Genomic DNA, 23,259 nt, shown 5'->3' with positions numbered 1-23,259 from the left:
CAGGATCATTGGACGACGGCGATATCCTCGTTATCCAATCGCTAGGAAGTCCGGAGAGAACGCTCTCTGGATTGGTTAGAGGAAACATCTCTCCAGGTTTATTCAAGTAGAGGCTTGGCGCGGGGCTCGACCGGCAGCGCCTCTGACCAATCAGAGAACGTAAGGGGGCGGGCTTTGCCGCAGGAAGGTGGCAAATCCGGGCAGGTCAGACCCGCCTGCCATAATGGGAGGGGGCGTGGCCTCTGGCCGCCGGGTCTCCGCTCGCTGGGCAGGCGCGCGGGCTGGGCGGGGCTCGCCGGCCTGGGCGGGGCTCGCGGTGTCAGCGGCGAAGCCGGATGCGGGCGGCACCACGGCTACCGCGGCCCTGGGGATGGGCGGAGCCCCAGCCCCTAGTGCTGGTGGCCGCCGCCGCTCCGGGAGCTGGAGCCCGAGCTGCAGCCTCTGCTCCCGCGCGTCGCTGCTTCCTAGAGCGACGGTATGCTGGGGAAAGGGGTAGTCGGCGGTGGCGGCGGCACCAAGGCGCCCAAACCCTCCTTCGTGTCGTACGTGCGCCCTGAGGTGAGGGGGCGCCGCACGGGCGGGGCGTCGGGCTAGAGCGGCCCGGGCGAGGGGCGCTGGGAGCCCCTTTCCCACCGCGGGAAGGGCGGCGGGGCGCTTCCTGCCGCTGTGTCGGGGGCAGGCGGGCGGAGCGAGGCTGCAGGGGCGCGCTGGGGCCTCCCTGTGGGCCGGGGTGGGGACCCCCGGGCGGGTAGGCAGGTGCCGGAACGCAGGGCCCAACTCGCTGGCGATCAGGTGAAGGGGCCCCAGCCCGAAAGGTACTGGGACCCGGGATGCCCCTGGGTACACTGGAGGGGGACTGGGGCTGTGGGCACTGTTGGGAGGGGAAAGGGTGGAGGTCGGGGCCCCCGAGGGGACCCGCCCCGGTCTGTCTTGCCCTGGGACTTTCTTGGTGAGTCCAGAGAGCTCGCCTGTCTCAGCTCTCTACGTGCCATTTGATGCCGCTGAGGGATACGGTGCACCTACTCCCACCTCCCATCAGAACGGCGAGGAGAAACTGTGGGTCGGCCCCGGCCTCAGCCAGCCTCCGCCTCTTCCTTGTGAATTCTCCTCTGTCGTTTCTTTCTCCCTTTCATTTCACCCCCTCACATTACCCTTTCCACCCTCTCGCTGTCCTCCTGGAATTTTACTTCAAGAAGTTCATTCATTCATTCATTCATTCAGAAAATACTTTTTGAGCTCCATGTTGGCAGGCACTGTTGTAAACGCTTGTGGTATACATCAGTGAACAGAACAAAGATCCCCTCCTCTCCCTCCTGGGGCAGAGGAGAAACAGGGTAAACCATAGATATGATACATGAGTAAATTATATGGTGTATTAGAAGGCGGTAAGTGTCATGAGAATGAAGAGGCAACATTTTCCTCCTCGCTAAGGTGGCATTTTGAGCCAAGACTTGAAGATATAAGGGGTCTGAGGGAAGAGCAATCCTGGAGGAGGGAACAGCCCCTGTGAAGGCCATGGAGTGGGAGCGTGGAGGGTTGGAGGAGAGGTAAGGAAGCCAGTGTGTCAGAGGCCCCCTGGGCGAAGGGGAGAGTTATAGGAGAGGAGGTTAGAGACATCAGAACTTGTAGACCATGCTGAAGGCTTCTTGAGTAGTTCCTAATCCATATGCCTAATTAGATGCCTTCTCATTTGGGATTTGTGAAGGTTTTTTTCTGCCCCTCTCTCCAGCAGAAGTACTACCAAATTCATTTTCTCAGATGTCTTCCCATCTATGTAAGGCAGAAGCAGGTGGGCTATGGATAAGAGGTCTTGATCAGGGACTGCTTTTGTAAGACCTCCTGGGGCCCGAAACCTTTGCATATGTTTCTTTAAATTCAAGATGTGTTTTCTCCAGTGGAGAATATTCTTGAAATGGGTCTTACTTTGAGTCCTAATTTAAAAATACAAACCACTTCCTCTGTTAGCGCTTGATATATTGGGTCAGGGTTATCTGAAATTTTCAGCAGGCCTCCCTTGTGGTATCACCTCTAAGTAATGTGGACAGTTTCTCTTTGTGTCTTTTTTTGATTGAGTCCTAGTTGAAATGCAGTTGATCTTTAACCGTTCCTCTTCACTGAGATTAAACTACAAGTGGAAAGTCTTCAGAAATATGGCCAGAGTTCAAGAATTTTCAAATTCTTCATCCACCAAGTGCACATGTTGTAATTAGACATGTTTTCCCTCTTTGCCCACAGTGCCTGATATATTTCCTTTGAGGGATAATTAGTGAAGGGAGTGGTTCAGCCCCAAAATAAGCCTGAAGTGGTCACATTTTTCAAATCCTCATAGTTGGCAGTTTTATTGTCTTGCATTAAAATAATGCTGTGCAGACGCTATGCTTCTTTGTTGTAGTTTGGCTTAACATATTTTGTAACAGAGGATGAGGTTCTGATCAAAATTGTGGATGGCTTTTTAAACGATAAGGGTAGGAAGGGGTGAGAAAGCAATTTATTTTTAAGTATATAGCTTTTGCCAGATATCATGCCATGGGAAATGCATGTGAACAGCATTAAAGTGTAGCTTTGTGCCTCTGAGAGCCCTGGGTCTGGTAAACTCTTGGCTCACCCAGTGAGAGGAGTTCCTTAGAACACTCTTCTGAAGATTGTCCTCTGTTGTTTCTATTCTCCTTTCCCCCATATTGCCTTCATCTTTACTGCCTTTGATGTATGTCTTGCTGTCACTTATCTTTGTATGGCTTTTACTAGCTGGGAAATCACAGTTCCTTAACACCTGTTTGTTGGTAGATGACAGAGCTGTCAGAACAACCTTTACGCCTTATAATGTAATGATACCTGTACCTGGTGATAAGCTTGTTCTTGGCTGATCAGATCTTGGAAGGTTCAATGATGGCGGCCTTTAATATGCCAGAGAATCTATCAAGAGTTAGTACTTGGTGTTAGAAACAAAAGTGCTTGTATTTGAAGATGATGCTTTTAAACATGATGAGCTTATTTATTTATTTATTTTTGTGATCAGAAAGAACTGGCATTGGGCAGCCTAAAATGAGGGACAGTAGTTAACTCCAGCTTTTAACATTGGATCTCTGCCAGAGTAACTTAGACTCTTCTGTCATAGATTGTCCTAAATCAGTGAATGTGACAGTTAGAAACCAGAACTGGAATTTAGTACCTTTGATCATGTTTTGTAAACTCTCCTCAGAGGGTTACAAATTGGTAAAGCTAGTAAGTGGGAAGCCAGTGGCTCTGAAGGTTGAGGTGAATGGAAGAAATGGATCTGGGGCTATCTTGGTGGTATCTGATGGTTGGTACCTAAAAACATCTTAGCACCCCTACCCCAGCTCAGCCCCAGGCACATGGTAGGAAGGATGTCAGTGCCTCTGTGAGGGATGCTGAGCTGTGCTCTAGGGAGGGATCTGGTTATAGTTTGGGTACCAGATCCAGCTTTCTTGTTAAATGAAATGCCTGTTTGAGTTATTATTTCAGAAGCCATAAGCATTCATTGTAGAAAATAGGATTCAGATATGCAAAAAAAATTTTAAAGAAAAGTTATAAGCTTACTAACAACTTGAAGTGTATTCTATCAGGTCTATGTGTATGTTTATATGTGTGGTTTTTTACCACAATGGGATTAATATTGCTGGTCATGTTTTGTAGTCTCCCCTTTTCACCAAAAATGTGTATTGTAAAGATGTTTCCATGTCAATTATTAACCCACAATGTCATTTTATTTTATTTTATTTATTTATTGAGACAGAGTCTCACTTTGTTCTCCGGGCTAGAGTGTAGTGGCTTCATTGTAAGCTCACTGTAACCTCAAATTCCTGGGCTTAAGCTATCCTCCTGCCTCAGCTTCCCGAGTAGCTGGAACTGTAGGAACATGCCGCCACGCCTGGCTAATATTTTCTATTTTTAGTAGAGACAGGGTCTTGCTTTTGCTCAGGCTGGTCTTGAACTCCTGAGCTCAAGGAATCCTCCCGCCTCAGCCTCCCAGAGTATTAGGATTATAGGCGTGAGCCACCATGCCCGGCCCACAATGTCATTTTAAGGTAGACCTCTTTTCCTCAACAGAAACACAGTGAGAAGAATTTAGGTAACACAGTGTCAAAGAAAGTAGTTGAGTTTTAAATGGCTTTCTACTTAGTCACCTTCTCTGGTGCTGAATGACAATTCTGATTCTTCCAGACTATCAGTTCTCTGCTCAGTTACCTTGAAATTATAAGCACTGGTTTGGTAATTTATAGTGACTAGAATGCTTAGTGACTGAAGCTTGTACATAAAGGATCATTAGGTAGTCTTAAGAGAAAGTTCTGAATTAATAAGAGCCCATTCCATTGTGGTAAGGGAGTTAATTTAAAATAAAAGCTTTAAGGTGCTCATGTGTTCTCTGTAAGTGACCAGGCAAAATTTAGCTTTCAGAGTGCTGCTATACCTGTGCTCATTTTTTGTGTGGTATTCCAAATAGGATTAAAATGTACTTTTTAAGAATTTTGGTCAGTGTTTGATGTGAATGTACTAATAATAGTCATTAACTACTTATTTATGGCTTTTTATATTTGGAAGAGAAGTTAAAGATCATCTACTCCACGACTGTATTCTTCACTATACAGATGTGGAAACTGTGGCCTCAAAAAGTTAAATGTCCTGCCCTGGGACACAGTGTTATTGCAGAACAGAGATAAGAACTGCCTCCTAGGAGCCAGCAGTGCTAGTGGTTAAGCCAGGCCTACAGGAGCTCAGGAAAGATTTTATGTAGACATGGGAAGAAAAGGCAAAAAGAGAGATAAAGATTGTGAAGGGTCAAAAAATATATGTATGATTTTAAAAGCCATTTTTTTTTTCATTTATCTCTAGGGAAAAGAATGCATTGTGTTGCCTAGTCCTCATTTAAGACCATTTCTTTTGGTAGGGAGAAGTGAACTTATATATTCTTTCCAGAGATATGATTGTGGGCATATGCAAAATAAAAAATGAATAATTACTAATATTTATTAGGCTACTTCTGTATCCCAAGAAGTAGCTGTATTTCATCCTTTCAACAATTGTATGAAATGAATGCTATTATTACCTGCCATTTATTTCAGATGTGGAAACTGAGACTCGGGGAAGTTAACTACCTTGCTTTTCTTTTTTTCTTTTTTAAGAGGTTGGGGGTTGTAAGGAGGGGTGTTCAGTTGCCTTGTTTTTTTTTTTGTGGTTGTTGTTGAGACAGAGTCTCACTCTGTTGCTCTGGGTAGAGTGCGGTAGCGTCACTGTAGCTCACTGCAACCTCCAATTCCTTGGGCTCTAAGCAATTCTTCTGCCTCACCCTCCCTAGGTAGCTGGAACTACAGGCGCACACCGCAATGCCCGGCTGGGTTTTTTTTTTTTTCTATATTTCTTTTTGGTAGAGACGGGGTCTCACTCTTGCTCAGGCTAGTCTCAAATTCCTGAACTCAGGCAATTCTCCCACCTTGGCCTCCCAGAGTGCTAGGATTACAGGTGTAGCCACTGCACCTGGCTGAGTACCTTGTTTAAGGTCACAGCTAGCAAGGGTTGGTGTCACGGTTTAAACTAGGACAGTCTGACTCCAAGGCCCATTCTCTTATCCTTATATTTATGAATGTAAAGAATATTATTAGTGAAACATGCTTATATCATGATTGGCCTTTGTGCACTAGAGTACTTACTCATTGATATTCTCTATTAGCATTTTCTTTCTTAGCTTTTGTTAGATTTTCAGCTTCATGACTGCTGAGCAGATACAGGTACCTCTTGGCTCTTTTAGTTTCTAGAAGTGATGCTTTCCAACGATATAGTTAATTAATTCAACAGATATTTACTCAGCATCAGGTATTATTCTAGGTATGGAGTGGTGCTATGTCAGTCTACAAAATAGATGAGATTATTGTGGTGATTTTTTGTTGGACCACAACTTTGATGACTTTGGTGAATAGATGTTAACAAGAAGCGATAGGCATATCCTAAAAGAGACCTCCTGCCTCAGTCATAGCAATAAAAATACCCCTAAAAGCAAAGGCTAGATCCAGTGCTTTTTTTTTTTTAAGAATTCATAACTTTTTCTCCATTTCCAAATAATTTTTTAATTGCAGAATTTTCTCCTTTAAGTATGGAGGTCATTGGTAGTGATTTAACAGGCCATCAAAAGACATTAAAAGTTCTTCCTAAAAAGATCACTTTCTTAGCTGTGGCTTTAGCCTGATGATCTGTCCAAAGCTTCTGCTTTTTCTCCCCTGCATGTACTTCCTGCGGCATCTCCCTGGGTCAGATCCAACACCACACAACTTCTGCAGATGGAACATCAGAAGGCATCATGAGGCTCTGCCAAGCAACACTTCCTGCAGCCTGATCGAACAGCTGCCACATGGACAGCCACTATCTTAGAGCCAGACTCTCTTCTGCACTCTACTTCCACCTGCAATGTTAAAGTCAAGGCTACTGTCAGAATCTTAGGCTGTGGGACTTAGAAGTTTTAAGTTCTAAATCTTTTTCTGAACATCCTCAACAGGATGCTGAATATTCTTGTAATATTTGCACTTTAAACCATCCTATGTGATGGTGTGCTGTAGGGAGAATTTGATTTTCAGGGGCCAAAAAAATCTTACCACTATAAAAAAAAATGCATACCTTATTAGGATAAAGACCATGTAATAAAGTTGCAGAGTTTGGAAGTTAGAAAAGTAAAATTACCTTACTATGGTACCCTAACCAAAGCAATGATCCCATTTTTAAGTATGTCTAGGCTTTGTCCATGGGTGTGTGTCTCATATGGTTGTGATCATAATATGTATAAAAATGTATAACCTGCATGTGGTTATCATGTTTGAAGATGGTACTACTGATTCATATGGGTAGAGCATGTACCTTGATTTTTTTTTCCAGCAGATAACCACTCTCAGTTTCTTATCGAGTTACGCTTATGACTTCTGAGGTGGTTTTTTTTGAGAGGACAAGGAAGGCAGTGGGTTTGCAGCCTTTGACAGGAGAACATGTGGGTTCAGAAAAGGGCTCAAGCTGAGACTTTGGCTTTGTTAGGATTATGCCCACAGTAGCCACCTGTGGGAACCTACCTGAGGTTTAACAAATAGAGGTAGACATCACGGGTAGATGGAGTTTTTATCAAACACAAGTTCAGCAACATTGATAAATCAAAGTTATCTCAGTCCAGTACCCTAAGTTTTCTCTCAGTGAAGTGGGTTTTATGGTGGATGGGTGCCATGTGAAAATGTCTTCTAAGTCTTTAGAATGAATCATTTAAAATAAACCTCTTGAGAAAGCTTAGGTGGTAGCATTGAACTGGAATTATTCTTTTAACCTCTAATCCTCTTGTTTTGGAAGAAGATGGCAGGTAAAAAGGGTGAGGGACTCTAGGGGAGGGTAAAGCTGTCAGAGAGATGGAAAGATCTGTAGGGCCTCGCTCTCCTCGGTTTGCCTGTGCATACTTCGGGTATCACAACTCTGAGGAAAGCAAAAACTTGTCAGTAACTCTTCATACTAGCTGTGAATAAGGTCAGTTTAAGTCTCGGTTTCTACCTGAAAATGGGAATAATACTCATTTTATACAATAGGTATATATGAACATTTATGAATGTTAAACATAATTATGCATGTAAAGCCCTTAGCATACTTGGCACGTAGTTAGCCTTTAATATATGTGGGCTATTACGTTGTTATTCAGAAATTGTTGGTCAGAGCTACTTGGATGGTTTCAGAAAGTGTTTTAATTATTAACCTTAGAGTACAGAAATCTGTCCAGCTAAGGTATTAATAAACATGGAGTATTTTGTTTTGTGATTGTTGCCAGGCTGTCATGCCAGGAAAGTTCATTGTGTGGTAACTCTTTCTTAGAATATCTTTTGTGATCTCTAAAAGTTTCTTTTCCTCTTTTCTTAGTTCCTTTATACATTTGATAATGATTTGGTTTTATTTAAAATTCCAACCTAACGAGAATTCTTAGTTGTTGCCTTTTATCATTGTTAACATTTGGCCTTTGACATTTTGCTAGTTTCATCAGGTGGACTTATTTTTCCTTTTCCCTCTTCCCTCATTTCTAATGAGTGTCAAAGGTTAAATTTTGTCCATTTATCACATCTGTTCAATGATTCACTTAAGATATGAGTGAATCAAGTCAAGTAAAATTATAACTAGCATAAGTAAAATCAAATTGTCTCTGGCAGTAATAACTCTGTTTATCTATTTCAAAGGCAGTTGTAAGGTCATGCTGTTTTGATTTCATATTTAAATGTTTTTCCTATATAGTAGTCATTGCTTTTCTCTCTTGTGCCCTATCCTTCATCATTTCCTGTAGACCTGGCTGGTGGGCAGCCTTTCAAAGATGGCATGCTAAGCCTTTAGTTGTTTGCTTTTCGGGAAGGGAGGTGTTGCAGCCATAAGACAGGCATGGCTTATGTATAGGTGGGGGTAAGGGAAGCCCTGGCCACGATGACAAAATATGTTGAAGACTACCTTTCTCTTGTGACAGATTGTCAACCCCAGTTTCAAACAATGTTTTTGTTAAAAGAGTTTCAAAATACCTGAGAATACCTTGAAGTGAATGAGCCCAGTTTTTCAGATCAAAAATCTTCCTATGTTACTACCTTTTTTCCAGATGTAAAATTGAATTCCTTAAGATGAACTTCCCAATGTGTCCCTGTACTTGGGAGAAATAATGATTCCGTTTCACTCTTGGTCTCCCTATGAATATGTGCCTCCTCTCTGTGCAGACCACTAGGAATAGCACTTTCCCCAGTGGGCCAGTCAGTCTGTGGTGTTGGACATCTTGTTAGTTAAAGACGAGAGTCTGGGGTTCTGGTCCCAGGGATGAATTGCTTGGCGTCAGCAAATACCTATGTTTTATCTCCCAAGGACTTCTGGGCTGGGTTCCATGTTTATGCTTGGTGCCTTCTCTATTGACTCCTAATATGGTCCGTTGGCCCTTCTTTTTCTCACCCCATACTTACCTACCTATCTGTCACCTGTCTGCACTACCCACCCCAGCTTGCCTAGTTTAGCTTCATGTTCATTTGCCCATCTAATCCCTTTATGTTGCTTTACTGTCTCAGAGAAGTAGCTGTTTTTTTCCTTTTTGTTTTAATGATTTCTATCTGCTACCTGCTGAGTAAAAATGGTCTGTGCTAAAAGGGTGACAGGAGGACCCCTGATGTACCTGTAAGGAGTACCTGAGTAGCTCGGTAAATATGGCAGGTATGGTCCAGTGGCAGAGAAGGGGTATGGGCCCTTTGGGGTATATGAAGAAGGTCCTTGGCATAGTGTGGGTGTGGCTGTCACTGGGGCTGGTGCTGTAACAGAGGGACAGCTGAGGAATAAACTAATCACAGTAGGAGTTTGGGGATGGAAACAAGGTGTTATGACGTTGTGGAAGAGATTTTGATTCTGGAAGGTTCTGATCCTGGCTCAGCCATTTGTTGGTGACCTTAGACATATGACTTCACCTGTCTGAGACTGCTTCTTCTCACCTGTAACATGTGAGTAGGCATCTTCCCTGCAGGCTTGAGGATGAGAAGTAAACATGTATATTTATATCCAGCTCAGGACCTGACACATGGCCGATACTCAGCAACTGCCGGGTGTTCTTATTATTAATAATAACTTGAACTGGAAGATTATTTGAGCAACATTTTTGTGTACCTACCATTTGCTAAACACTGTCAAAATTAGGAATCCAAAGAAACAGTCTGTACTCAGGAGCTTCACATTCTGTTGGGGAGATGGCAGGTCACCAGAATGCTCCCAGGCACAGAGGAGGGCCAGCTACAGAACCCACGGCAGCATCTGGTCTCATGCAGGGGCTGTGTAGGACTTGAAAGGTTGGCCTCAGAGTGGGATTTGGTGTGGGAGGGGAGGGATAATGTACCAGGCAGGCAAGAGGGACAACTTGAAAGGCTCACAGGTGCACTGGGACTGGGTGCACCTATGAGCGTCTGGTTGGAGCGTCTGTCCCTATGCCTTATATAAGGCGTGTGTACACGTGTGTGACAGAGAAGTCCTGAGGAATAGAATCTAAGGGTTACTGCTAGGACATGCAGGAGTTTTTCCAAGATTCTTTAAGGAATCTTTCTTTCTGTGACATGCTGCTTTGCAATTAGGTCAGTCTGGCCTTAGTGAGCCCATGAGCTCCTTTCTAATTTGTCCCCTGGCTCCTCTTGTCTTTCTACTCCAGGGCTTTCCCAACTCTTCAACTAACCCAGTGTTTATAGAGCAGTTCTAGAGGAGTTGGTGGGGGAGGAGTCACAGATGGCAATGCCATGTGTCTCTGCAGCTGCTGTTACATCCGTTAGCTTAAATTATAAGACAATGACAGTCCCATAACTGCCACCTGATACCTTTCTACTGGCACTTGTATGCATCCCAGCACAGCCATCTTTACTTTCAATATAATGTGGTAGTTAAGAGCATGGCTTTGGAATTAGAGCTCTGCTACTTGCTAACTGTGAATTTGGGCTTGGTATTTAACTTCTCTGAACCTCAGTTTCCTGATCTGTGAAATGGGAATAATAATAAGACTATCTAGCCTATAAGGTTGTTGTTGGTCTTAAGTGAGACAATCCATGGAAAGCTATTAACACAGTACCTGGCATGTAGTAAGTGTTTATTAAAGGTTAATTGTGGTTCCTTTTTATTCCTTACCAGCCCAGAAGCTGCAGCTCTATGTGTGTGTGTTCATGTGTTTGTTCTTTGGGCTACCAGTACAGTAACTCTTGTCCTGATGGTGACAAGAGTTAATTTGACCTCATTCCCTTCCAGCATTTTCTTCCTTGGTACTCTTTGAGGTGTGTGTCTGGAGCCAGGGGTGCTGTCCTTCTCTAGAACTATGCCACACCTATCCAGAAGGCCTCTCTTCCTGCACAGTTTTCTTTTTCAGTGAGTGATTTCATGGATTTCCTTTCTGTCCTCCCATAACAGTGTCTTCCCTTGTGTCTCAAGGGCTTCTAGAAGGACTTTGGATTTGGGTAGCGTGTTAAGTTCAGAACTGAGACCTCCAATTCATCTTGGCCTCCTTCTCCTTGTAAGTCAGCCTCCCCAGCTTCTGCCAGCCCCACCTTCTTTCCCTGGTCACCCATGTTCCAAACCAGTCGCAGTTCCCAAGGTCCCCTTTGTGGGGGCCTCTGTGGTGGTCTGTCTTCATTTCCATGGCCACCCACTGTCTAGCTTCCCCTTGTGCTGAGACCACCTACTGCAAGGCCTTAACTGGCCACTCCACCTCCCATTGCTCTGTGAGATACCCCCACACCAGAGGTACCTCCACATCATAGCCAGCCTCCTGCTACCGTCATCCTCTCATTTAAGAGCCCTCTACTCCGCTGCCCCTTCCACTGATCCAAATCCTATCGAGCTTTCAAGGCTCACTCAGGATCCTACCTGCTTCTGGTTTTTGGTTTTTTTTTTGAGACAGAGTCTCACTCTGTTGCTCAGGCTAGAGTGCCGTGGCGTCAGCCTTGCTCACAGCAACCTCAAACTCCTGGGCTCAAGCGATCCTCCTGCCTCAGCCTCCCGAGTAGCTGGGACTACAGGCATGTGCCACCATGCCCAGCTAATTTTTTCCTCTTTATATTTTTAGTTGTCCAGATAATTTCTTTCTATTTTTAGTAGAGATGGGGTCTCGCTCTTGCTCAGGCTGGGCTCGAACTCCAGAGCTCAAACGATCCACCTGCCTCAGCCTCCTAGAGTGCTAGGATTACAGGCGTGAGCCACCGCGCCCGGCCTGCTTCTGTTTTGTTGAAAGAGCATTAGCTTGGATTTGGAAGGCCTGGGCTCTGGCTATTTCTTTTCTGTGTGACCTTGAGGGAGCCTTTTTACCTCATTTGGTCTCATTCCCTAACATAAAAAGAGCTGGATTAGGTGTTTTTAAGCATGTTTTGTTCAAGGAACCCTTTAGAGATTCGGATATGCCCTGGGGGAGGGGCATCTGCAGTAGGAATCTGCATTCTTTCACACATTGAGCCAACTGTGATCTCCCCTCATCTCCTGTTGAGAACTGCTCTTTCAAATGAAATCATATAGGAAACCCAAAAATACAAAATAAGAGAGAGGATGTGAGGAGCAGAGTTTGAAAAGTCTTCCTCATAACTGGCATTCACCCTTTCTTTTTGTCCATGGTACAGGTTGTTTGTAGCTCTGGGTTCTTGGTGATGCAGTTGAGTATTTGTTTTCTACTCCTTATGTGTAATTGCTGTATGTCTATGGGGCTTGTTTCTCCAATAGAACTATAAGCTCCTTGAGGTCAGGGCTGTAGTGGCAGCCACTCAGTGTGGCCTTGTGGAGTTCAGGGTGGCTTCAGAGAGTGCTGAATATGCTGTGGCCCTGGGCTCGGTGACACATGGGACCCATTACAGGAGAGGACCTTAGAAAGTGGCTGGTGGGAATGTCTTTTTTATTTCTCTTGGTGACTATGACTTGGAGTTTAGGTTGAGAATTATGATAGGCCTTTAGTGTGATCTCTGACTCTACTCTCAGTCTTTTTTTTGGGTTTTTTTTTTTTTTTTTTTTTTAACAGTCTTGCTCTGCTGCCCAGGCTAGAGTGCAGTGGCCTGATCATAGCTCAGTATAGCCTTGAACTCCTGGGCTCAAGCTCTCCTCCTGCCCCAGCCTCCCAAGTAACTGGGACTATAGGCATGCACCACCATGTCCAGCTAATTTTTAAAATTTTTTGTAGGGACAGGGGCTTGGCTATGTTGGCCAGGCTGCTCTTGAACTCCTGCCCTCAAGAAATCCTCTTGCGTTGGCCTCCCAAAGTTCTGGGATTACAGGCATAAGCTCCCATACCCAGCCTCTACTTTCAGACTTTATGCCCCAATCATAATCTTTGACATGAGGTGCTTTGCCTTACATATTCCTTTTAACTGTTGCTGTGGCACTTAGTTTATGAAACCAGTGACCTGTCATGGATGCCTGAAGCCCAGTTCTTCCCCTATGGTGTGTCTCCGGCTGCCCTTTTGCTTCCTGAGACAGCTCCTTACTCCATCAAAGAGCAGACCCTCTCTTTGTTTCCTGTGGCTCACAGAGAATAAGAGAGCCAAACCAATTAACTGTTTGGTGAGGTCAGATCTATGGGGTCTGAGACTTACACTGGTATTTGGGTCTTAACATTTCTTCTCTAACATGAGTTTTTCTTATTAGGGAGCATTCGATATGGTGTTTGCGTAGTTTAAAGGCCTAGTGAATGCCTAGTGACAGTGATCCTTGCTAAGAATCATGAATGAGTAATGCTTTCACTGCCCTTCAATAAATGATGAGCTGTCAAAACAGAGTAAGGAATTTAAGTTGCCTCTTAATGAACAGTTACTCTCTTCCTTTAAAAAAAAATCTGATGTCAGGGAAAAAAAAGTAGATGTAAAGTGAAAGGATTTAGAATGGCCAATGAGTAAGTATTGCTTGGCTGTCAGAGTAGCTCATTGTCAAAGGTCATTGCCTGTTTCCCTGCTCCAGAGACTTGTTGCAGTTGACAGGACACTTGATGGTATTACTTTGTAATAGGAGAAAAGTTTGAGATTGGCAGTTGCCGAGGATTGGAGGCAGTGTTGGGCATGGATGGGGAGATGAGGGGGGAATAATGGGTCAGCTTTGGCATGAGGTATTTTGCCTTAAAATCTTCCTTTTGGGGGTGATGAGAATGTTCTAAAAATGATTGTCGTGATGGTTGTACAGCGCTGAAAATACTGAACACCCTTTCAGCATTTTAGATTATTAAACATTATATTAAAATGCTTTAACTGGGTGAATTGTGTGACATGTGAACGATATCTTAATAAAGGTTTTACATAAAGTTTAAGGACCAAAAGTACTGAGCTTGGTGTCAGAACTCCTGATAATGAGTCTGGCTTCACCATCTATTTAGCTAGGTGAACCTGAGCACGCTCAGACCTTCATTGGCTTTACCTGTAAAATGGGGCTAAAAACACCTTACAAATTGTGGTCAAGATAAATGACATATGACATGTGACAGTAGATGTAGTAAAACCTCCAACAAATTATATTTTTATGTGTCTAAGTTACACATACATCTTTGTGAATAGTAGATGCTTAGTCTGAAATGCAGTTTCCAACTAGCTCTGTGAAATGAATGCAGATTGAGTATCCCTAATCCCTAAATCTGAAATCCCAAATACTCTAATGAGCATTTCCTTTGAGCATCACATCAGCACTCAAAAAGTTTTAGATTTTGAAGCATTTTGGATTTTCAGGTTAGGGAAACTCAGCCTGTACTTCTTAAGGCTGAGAACTGATTTGCATAATGAGTGAACAGCAGAGTACTTAAAGACCAGGTACCCGGTTGGTTCTGTGTATGTGGTCTGTTACCTTGAGACCAGACAGAGATTGTCAGTTAGCCTCTTACTGCATGTCTGCCTCCCTGGCTTCACATGCTGTTCTCTTGGTTTATTGTCAGTGTAATTGTTGCCTGTAACTGCCAAAAGTGGTATGTAATTAGTGGAATACAGCTGTGGTCAGCAACAGAGCTGCCACCTTGTCATGCTTTTGGAGTTGGGAGGCTTGGGGAATGAGCCTGCTAGTCTGGGAGCTCTGAGGGAGCCACACCCTCAGGCCAGGTGTGGGCAACCAGCAGCCCCTGGGAATCAGCTTCAGGAAACAAATCTTGTTTTGATTTCTAGCCTGCTAGAACCAGAGAGTAGATGGATGCATTCAGCCTCTAGTCTGTCTGCTCAGTAAGAAGCCTCCAGATTTCTTTTTCTTTCTTTCTTTTTTTTTTTTGGAGACAGAGTCTCGCTATGTTGCAGGGGCTGGAGTGCCGTGATATCAGCCTAGCTCACAACAACCTCAAACTCCTGGGCTTAAGCAATCCTTCTGCCTCAGCCTCCCGAGTAACTGGGACTACAGTCATGTGCCACCATGCTTGGCTAATTTTTTCTATATATATTTTTACTTGTCCAGCTAATTTCTTTTTATTTTCAGTAGAGACAGGGTCTCGCTCTTGCTCAGGCTGGTCTCAAACTCCTGAGCTCAAACGATCCACCCGCCTCGGCCTCCCAGAGTGCTAGGATTACAGGCGTGAGCCACCACGCCCGAGAAGTCTCCAGATTTAAAGTCTGACCTTGAATTGACTTGAAAGTCTGGCCCCTACTTTATTGATGAGACTGGAATGTATTTCAGGAAGCCACCTAAGGGAGGAATGTGACAGTAGTTCAGTAATACCCAGCACTAATCACATACTTAGGTAGGAATTTTTAATAGAGCCATTTCTTTAATCTCTCAAGAACTATGCCTAGGATTGAAAAATATTACCAGGAATCAAGAATTATTTGTCTGTTTGTATGTTTTCACGTATCCATTCTTTCAGTAGACTTATTGACAATTTACTGTCTGTCAGGAGTTATGTGCTAAGAGTTGAAGCTAAAAATCTATAAAGGTATAGCCTGAGCCCTCAGTTTGCATTACTGGTTGCTGAGCCAGACAAGGAAGAGACTTGCAGCACAGCATGGAAAGTGCTGTAATGAAGGTATATGCGGAGTGTGACTTGGGCATCCAGCAAAGGGGCACCTCACTGTTCTGACAGAGGGAGGTTGGAGCAGAGAAAGCCTCACAGAGGACCTGAACCGTGTGGACAGTGGATTGGACAGTGAGTTAGATGGACAGGATTGGAGACAGTGGACTGGGGGTACCCCATGGTTGCACTGGGGGCCAGAGGAAGGCAGTGAGGCTGGCAGTCAGGAGCATGTGAGGTGGGAGATGATGGTGGCCTGAAGTCAGAGAGTGGCAGCAGAGATGGATAGATGTGGATGGGTTTGGAGCTGCTGAGAAAGCAGAGCACAGGACATGAAAGGCAGGGAGCAGTAAAGAATGACTCCCAGCTTTCTGGGTGGTTAGTCCTGACCCAGAGCCCAGAGGAACAGGTTTGGGAAGGAGGGGGTGGTGATGAGCTGATTTTGAAATATGAATTTGAAGGATCCGAGGGACATTCCAGTGCAGGTGGCCAGGAGTCCATTGAGGTATCCAGGTCTCGAGCTCTGAAGACAGATCTGGAGTGAAGAGCCATTTGGGTGTCATCAGCTTAAGCTGTTGAAACTCCTTAGTGGAAGAGCTCATCCAGGGAACTCAGAGCTTGTTGGGGGGAGCGGGTAAGAGGACCCTGCCCAGAAAGGAGACTTGAGCAAGAGCAGCCGGAAAGTGTTGGCAATTCTTCCTGGAACTAATTTATGCTCATTTTCAGGTCTTAGTATAAATGACACTTTCTGAGAGTAGCAGTCTTCTTTGACCCTTTCTGAATGCAGCCAGGTATTTCTGCTGTATTCCCATTGTACCCTCTACACCCTCCAACGTAGCACATATCTTTATTAATACTGGTGGTCGTGTCAGGCTGCTACATACTCTAGGAAGGTAGGAGCTGTATGTTGTGTTCACTCCTGTGTTTGCTCTGCCTGCAATAGAGCAGGTACATAAGAAAGGATCGTGCAGTAAATGAGAGAGTGTGTGAACTCAAGGGGAGGAGACAGTGTCCAGGAGGAGGGCGTAGTCAGGAGGGAGAGGCAGGTTGGATTGTGGTTGAGAACACAGCTCTAGTCAGGTAAATCAAGGCTAGAGGCCCACTTCTCTTACCTGGCTCAGTCTCGTTTTCCCCATCTCTAGAATGAGAACAATAATGGTAGTGAACAGAGCTGTGAGATTAAATGAGATAATGTGTAGGGATAGAATCTTTTGTAGGCTTCTAGTACTTATGGCACTGATTACCCAGTATTCCAATGATTTTTCTTCCAAATTTCAAGCAGGTGAAAGTCAATTCCTATTCATCTTTTTATCCCCAGCATTTGGTATTTAGGACATTCAGGAGCTATTTGTTGAAATGAATTGATATATATTAGAGATGGGTCATTTTGCAGCTCTGAGTAACCAGACATACAACTTGAATATTGACTCAGGCTCATTGTAACCCTGTGATTTTGGGGCCACTCCTTCCCAGAGACATAGTTCTGAGAAGAGATCAGATTGACAACTTTTTCAGTGCTGAGCCAGCTGTATGATGTGGGTTCCAGTAGGTGTGTCTCCTTTGGGCCATAAGCTTGCTGAAGAATGGGTGGCAATTATCAAATTCTGATATCTTGTCTGGTGTAGATATTGCCAGAATGGGAGTGCTTCTGGCTCAGCTTGGACGAGGTTCTTAGAAGTTCTCAGATGATGTGGGGGGTAGTGGCAGCTGCGGGTTCTGGGAACTGTTGATACTCGCAATGGGACCCAGAACAGATGTAGCTAGCTCCTTTTGATCTGTGGGATAAAACTTGCAGAAACTGGAAGACTTATTTTTCATGTCTTTATCTTCTTTTTAAATTAAAACAAACAAAAAGGGTAGCATAACATTGGAGTAAACATTGAAACGAGGAATTAACAACAAAAAAAGTCCAGCCCTGATCCTACCACTCTGGCAGAGCAGTTCTTCGTTTGTGTCATGCCTCTATTTTAATTGAATTTAGGCCACTGAGATGTCCCAGTTTTGAAAATCTGGACATGCTGTGACCCCAATGCCAGCAGTTTTTGCCTTTCTTTTGTGCCATAATAACAAGCTTTGTCCAAACTCAAGTGGATTAGCAAGAGGTGCTGTACCAAGCAGGTAGGCCATTTTTAACTGATACGCTTGTTGGAAATTTGCTTAACTTTCAGATGAGTTCATTTTCTTTTTTTTTTTTTGAGACAGAGTCTCACTCTGTTGCCCGGGCTAGAGTGAGTACCGTGGCGTCAGCCTAGCTCACAGCAACCTCAAACTCCTGGGCTCAAGCAATCCTACTGCCTCAGCCTCCCAAGCAGCTGGGACTACAGGCATGCACCACCATGCCCAGCTAATTTTTTCTATATATATATTTTTAGCTGGCCATATAATTTCTTTCTATTTTTAGTAGAGACGGGGTCTCGCTCTTGCTCAGGCTGGTCTCGAACCCCTGAGCTCAAATGATCCGCCCATCTCGGCCTCCCAGAGTGCTAGGATTACAGGCGTGAGCCACTGCGCCCGGCCTAGATGAGTTCATTTTCAAGAAGAGTCTGTCAGCATAACCAGTAAAACTAGTTCTGCCTGATTATTAAAGAACCATATCTTTTTATGGTTCATATATGGTTCATATATATTTTATTCCTGCACATTGAGCGTGATAGTTAATGGAGTCAGTGAGGAATTTTCTTTCACATTTCACAGCTGCAGAAGTCAGATTGTCACCAGTTGCTGATAGGCAGTTGGCAGGAAGTATCAGAGTTGAAGGAAGAGAGGCTTACGGGGGACTCTAGGCCTGTCTCTGAAACCAGTTGATGGTTTAAGAAGCTCCTGCCATCCCAAAGAACAGAGATAATGCAGAGACAACTGCTGGTTGGATTGGCTGTGAGATCATGGGATAGGCCTGTGCACTACTGTGGCATTCCTGCAGTTCTTTCTGGACAGGCTTCACCAGTAACAGTCCTCCTGTTAATACCACATATGTGGCAGTCTTTAGTGGAATGCTCCTTTTCTCTAGTGCTTTATGATATGATTAGAGCATTTGGTGATGCCATCCATATTAGTGCCCCAACTTAGCTATTGTGTCTTAATCTCCCGTATATTCCTCTGGTCTCTGCTTATTTTAGAGTCAGCTTATTAGGAAATTTAAAATTATTTAAAAGCGTTAAGTGTTTTTAAGACCTCTCACTACTTAAAGTTATTACTAAATTATTCAACAAAATCTTTTGAGTATTTACTATTTTCAAGGACCTTATTAGATTCTGGGGACCTATGGTGAACAAAAACTCAAAGACCTGCTCACAAAGGGTTTATAGATAGATGGGAAGAACAACTTAAGTAGTTAGATAAACAAACATGAAATTGCAATTGTAACAAGTGTTAGGAGGGAGAGATATATGGGGCTGTAAGAACCTGGTAACAGAGAAGACTTCCCTAAGGAAATAACCCCTGGCCTGGTATCTGATGGATACACAAAATTCACAGGGCAAAGAGGGGAAATAAAGACATTCTAAACAGGAGGAGCTGCCTATAAAACACCCAAGATAGGAGGGAAGCAAGGCAGGTATGGGAGGCTGAAAGAAGGCCCTTAAGACCAAACTCACAGAAGAATGAAGAGGATGGTAGGAGACCAGATTAGACAGGTACATATAGGCCAGACTGTGCAGGGCCTTGTAGGCCACATCAGGGCATTATCTTCATTCCACGACTAAGCCAAAGCAGGCTGTGTTCTGAAAGGACCACTCCTGCTTTAGGGTGGAGAATGGCTTATAAAGATGAGGGGAAACAGTTGGAAAGCTATCACAGGGGTTCAGATGAGAGATAATAGGGTGGTGCTGGTGGGCAGAAGAGAGGACCATGGGTGGGTTCTAGATCTATTTAAAGGTTATATGGATAGAATTTGGTGATAGATTGGATATTGAGGGTAAAGTGGGAGGAAGTGTAAAGGGGGGCTCTTAGGATGACCTCAGGACGATATACGCTTGAAGGGAAACAGCATTGACCAGACAGTACATGGCAGTGTTATTCATGCTTGGAGCCTTTCCTGGAGCATGGTGAATCAGAAGATTCCCATTGAACTCTCCAGGGTTGGTTGGGGTGGCAATCAGAGAGTTATGCCTTAGACTCAGGACCCAGTGGAGTAAGTCGTGAGAGGTAACTCAGCTGGTGTTGAGAAGCCTCCAGTTTCTTCCCCATGCAGCTGGCCAGTGTCACTTAGATCCATTACTCATGGGGTGTAGGTGTTTGTTGTTGTTTTTCCCTTTAGCTTCTTTTGGCCTCTGTATGACACTCTATGAGGCTTTCTTTGGGCACTTTCTGTGATGCTTGCTTTGACCTGGTTTCAGGTGGGTCTAGCAGTTATTTCACTGCTCATTCTGTCTCGTTTTTCCTTTTTACCTTCATTCCTTCTTTTCACAGAAGAGACTATATGACACAGATTGTGCCAGCATACCTGAGTTTGACTTCCATGTCTGCCATGTGCTAGCTGGGTGTTTTCCATCTGTAAAATGGGGATAATTGTGGGTATAATAACTATTGCAGAGGCCTGCTGTGAGGATTAAACGAGTTGATAAGTATAAAGCTCTTTAAATAATAGCTGCCATTTATGGCTCCTGAAATGTTTATAATTATTCAACCTCAGTAAGGGATGGCCCTGTACACACTTTGGAAAGAGGAGCAGTAGACTTTGGCATTCTCAGATTAGACATTTGTGATTTCTGTTGTCCACAAGTGACTCTTGAGTAAAGATGTAGTAGTAATGTCACTAAGGAAGAGATTGAATTTACTTGTTCGTTTGTAAAGGTCAAGTTGGACAGTCTTAAATCATTTGTCCAGCAGATTTACTGATGAAGACGTCAGCTTTATGCATTCGGAACCCAGCATGATCAGGAGTAGGATGTACATACAGGAATTTCATCGTGTCTTGGAACTCACTCTGAGATCCACATTTAGGACTCAGCACATCCAGATGTGGGTGCTCCTGTACCCCTATTGGTATCTACCTTCCCTCTCCTCCATTCAACCATGTTCATTCTGGGATCACCAAGCAAAGGATGGTATAGCTGTTTTCTCTTAAGAATATTGTAATGTCTCCATATTTGTTAGTTCTTTCTTTGTTTTTCTCATGGAGTTTGAAAAGTGATTGTGAAATACAAGGATGAAGAGACTACAGACATTGCCAATGACTATGCTCTGTTCTGTTCTTCCTAGCCCCTCCACCACCCAAACAGGTAACTTCTGAAAACCACACTGAAAGAAAAACTTCAAATAAACCTTTTTTTGAAAGGAAGATTTCTTTATGATTTCTATTTATATAGTCTGATTTGTTGGAGTCCTCTAGATTATATCTTTTCTTAGGACTGATGTGTATTTTGATTTTGGGGGGGATGCGTGCAATTGGTGGTGGTGGTGATGAGGGTACTTACTTTTTTGAGTTGATTATCTATAAGAATTACATAGTGTGTGTTTATAATTTTTTTGAAGTGTGAACCAGAGAAGGGTTAGATATTAGTGATGATTGTGTACAGCATGGCACCTTAAATTCCAGTGCTCCAGTGCTTATATAGGTTTTTATTCTCAATTTGTTAATTGACTTTCAGCAACTTGATCTACTTTAAATAAAATTGGTTGAGATAACTTTTCTTTTGTACAGCATGCCTGAGCAGGCCCTTCCTCAGATGTGCCGCTCTCTTAAGAAAGCCACTAGTCTACTCTTTGGGTTTTGTAGTGGGTTCATAGTACTTTCAATTGCAAAAGGTAAGATACATAATGACCTAAATCACAGTGGGCTGCTAGAAAACAAATACTATTAATAGAAAATGTCATTTCTTTTTCCATGGCTTCAGACATTCCTGGATAGTTAAAGTTTGATGTAATTGGAGCCAACTTGGGTGTTGCTAATTTCAGGAGTTTCTGAGCCACAGAAAAAAAGAATTGAGGTGCTTGCCTCAATTAATTTAATGTGGGAAACAGGACTGGGAGAGAAGTAAAATTTATTATACTTATGTGACAGAATCTTGAATAATTGTAACTCTTCTTTGTTTACTCATGAGAGGAAAGGAGAATATGAAAGAAAGGAAATCAGTAATAAGCAACAGACGTTACTATGTCCAGCAATTATAACAAGTACTGTTACTGGGTACATGTATCAGGTATTTACACAGACATCTCTTAAAGCCTCCATATTAGGTAATATTATTTCCATTTTATAGAGGAAGAAACTAAAGCTCATTCAGGTTAAATGACATGCCCCTAGGTCATGCCTGTAGGTGTCAGAGCCGGATTTGGACTGTGGCCTCCAAGTTTGAATTATTTCTGTTTTTAGTACATGTACAGAGAGAAGATTGAAGAGACATGGGGAAAGATAAAAACTTAAATTATTCATATTAAAAATACAACTTTCTACTTTAAAAAAAGATAAATTTTGTTTTAAGATACACATGGATTCCCACCTAATATGGGAATATGTTTTTTTCTCCCTCAGATTTTCTATTTATTAATAGTGGAAAAAACAAAGAGTATTAAATGTTCATTCTAGAAAAGTAGGACAACTTTGAGGAAATGAAATGTCTGTGTTGTGTTGTTTCAGTACTTTGGTGCCAAATGCAATGGAAAGAAATTGTGTTTTGGAACCTTTAGGGATGTTGCCTCTTGGAATTTGCCCCTCTGGCTGGGTAAAATTAATCTAAGAACAACAATTCCAGTTTTTGACTCAAAGCTATTAAAATGAGCATTTATAAACATTTTGACCTATCAGAGCTTCATTGGACCGCCCCCACCCCCAGTTCTTTTCAAGGTCTTTCTGGGAGGGCCTTCCCTTTTTCTGCCTCTCCTAAGGTGCACCAGGATCATCACACTTTTGAGAAGATGTACACTCTGAATGTGAACTTGGTGAGAATCCAGAGAATTGACTTTTTGAGAACCAGTGAGTGAAAATGACCAGGCTGCCTTTCGCGGATCCTCAGGAGTGGTAGCTGACTTTAACTTCCACGTGCTTTTGTACTGTATTGGCACATCCTTATATCTGAAGTACAGTTCTCTTAAGGGAAATTTTCTGATTTGTTCTAATTAGTTTTGTAGTAAGAGTTTCCTACTAGAAGCAATGAATGCTACAACAAATCTCTCTTTTGCAGTAGGAAACTGGAAACCATGTTTGTTAGAAGTGGTATCCAGCAGTGAAAAATGTGAGCTCTGAGTTAAACAAGAGTTGGGCTGATCCTTGGTTAATAACTTGTGTTTTCATATAACACCTCAGACAAGTTACTGAACCTATTTGAGCCTCAGTTTCATTATCTGTAAGATGGAGATAATACTAGTACAAGCATACTTTGGAGATATTGTAGGTTCAGTTCCAGACCACCTCAGTAAAGTAAGTATTGCAATAAAGCAAGTCACACAAATTTTTTGGTTTCCCGGTGCATGTAAAAGTTATATTTAGGCTCGGCGCAGCAGCTCACGCATGTAATCCTAGCACTCTGGGAGGCCTAGGCAGGAGAATCACTTGAGCTCAGGAGTTCGAGACCAGCCTGAGCAAGAGCGAGACCCCATCTCTATTAAAAATAGAAAAATTAGCTGGGTGTGGTGGCTCAAGCCTGTAGTTCAGCTGCTCAGGAGGCTGAGGTACGAGGATCACTTGAGCCCAGGAATTTGAGGTTGCAGTGAGCTATGATGAGGCCAGTGCACTCTAGCCAGGGTGACAAAACAAGACTGTCTCAAAAAAAAAAACAAAAAAAGTTACATTTATACTATATTGTAGTGTATTAGGTGTGCAATAGCTTTATGTCTAAAAAATATATATATTCCTTAATTAAAAAATA

General features: G+C 43.3%; 1 protein-coding gene across 3 annotated transcripts in view; it reads left to right on the top strand.

Annotated features, from left to right (window-relative positions):
- Positions 1–477: 477 nt before the first annotated feature.
- Positions 478–23,259, top strand: part of MTMR12 (myotubularin related protein 12) — a 68,774-nt gene continuing 45,992 nt past the window's right edge. For all 3 annotated transcript variants that reach the window (XM_069492052.1, XM_069492051.1, XM_069492050.1), the window contains exon 1: positions 478–558. In XM_069492052.1, coding sequence (XP_069348153.1) covers positions 478–558 — 81 coding nt within the window. The remainder of the gene's footprint in view (positions 559–23,259) is intronic.

Source organism: Eulemur rufifrons, chromosome 17, assembly GCF_041146395.1.
Source record: "Eulemur rufifrons isolate Redbay chromosome 17, OSU_ERuf_1, whole genome shotgun sequence".
NCBI lineage: Eukaryota > Metazoa > Chordata > Mammalia > Primates > Lemuridae > Eulemur > Eulemur rufifrons.
The sequence above is the reverse complement of the archived record's forward strand: the minus strand, read 5'-3'. Positions and strand labels throughout refer to the sequence as shown.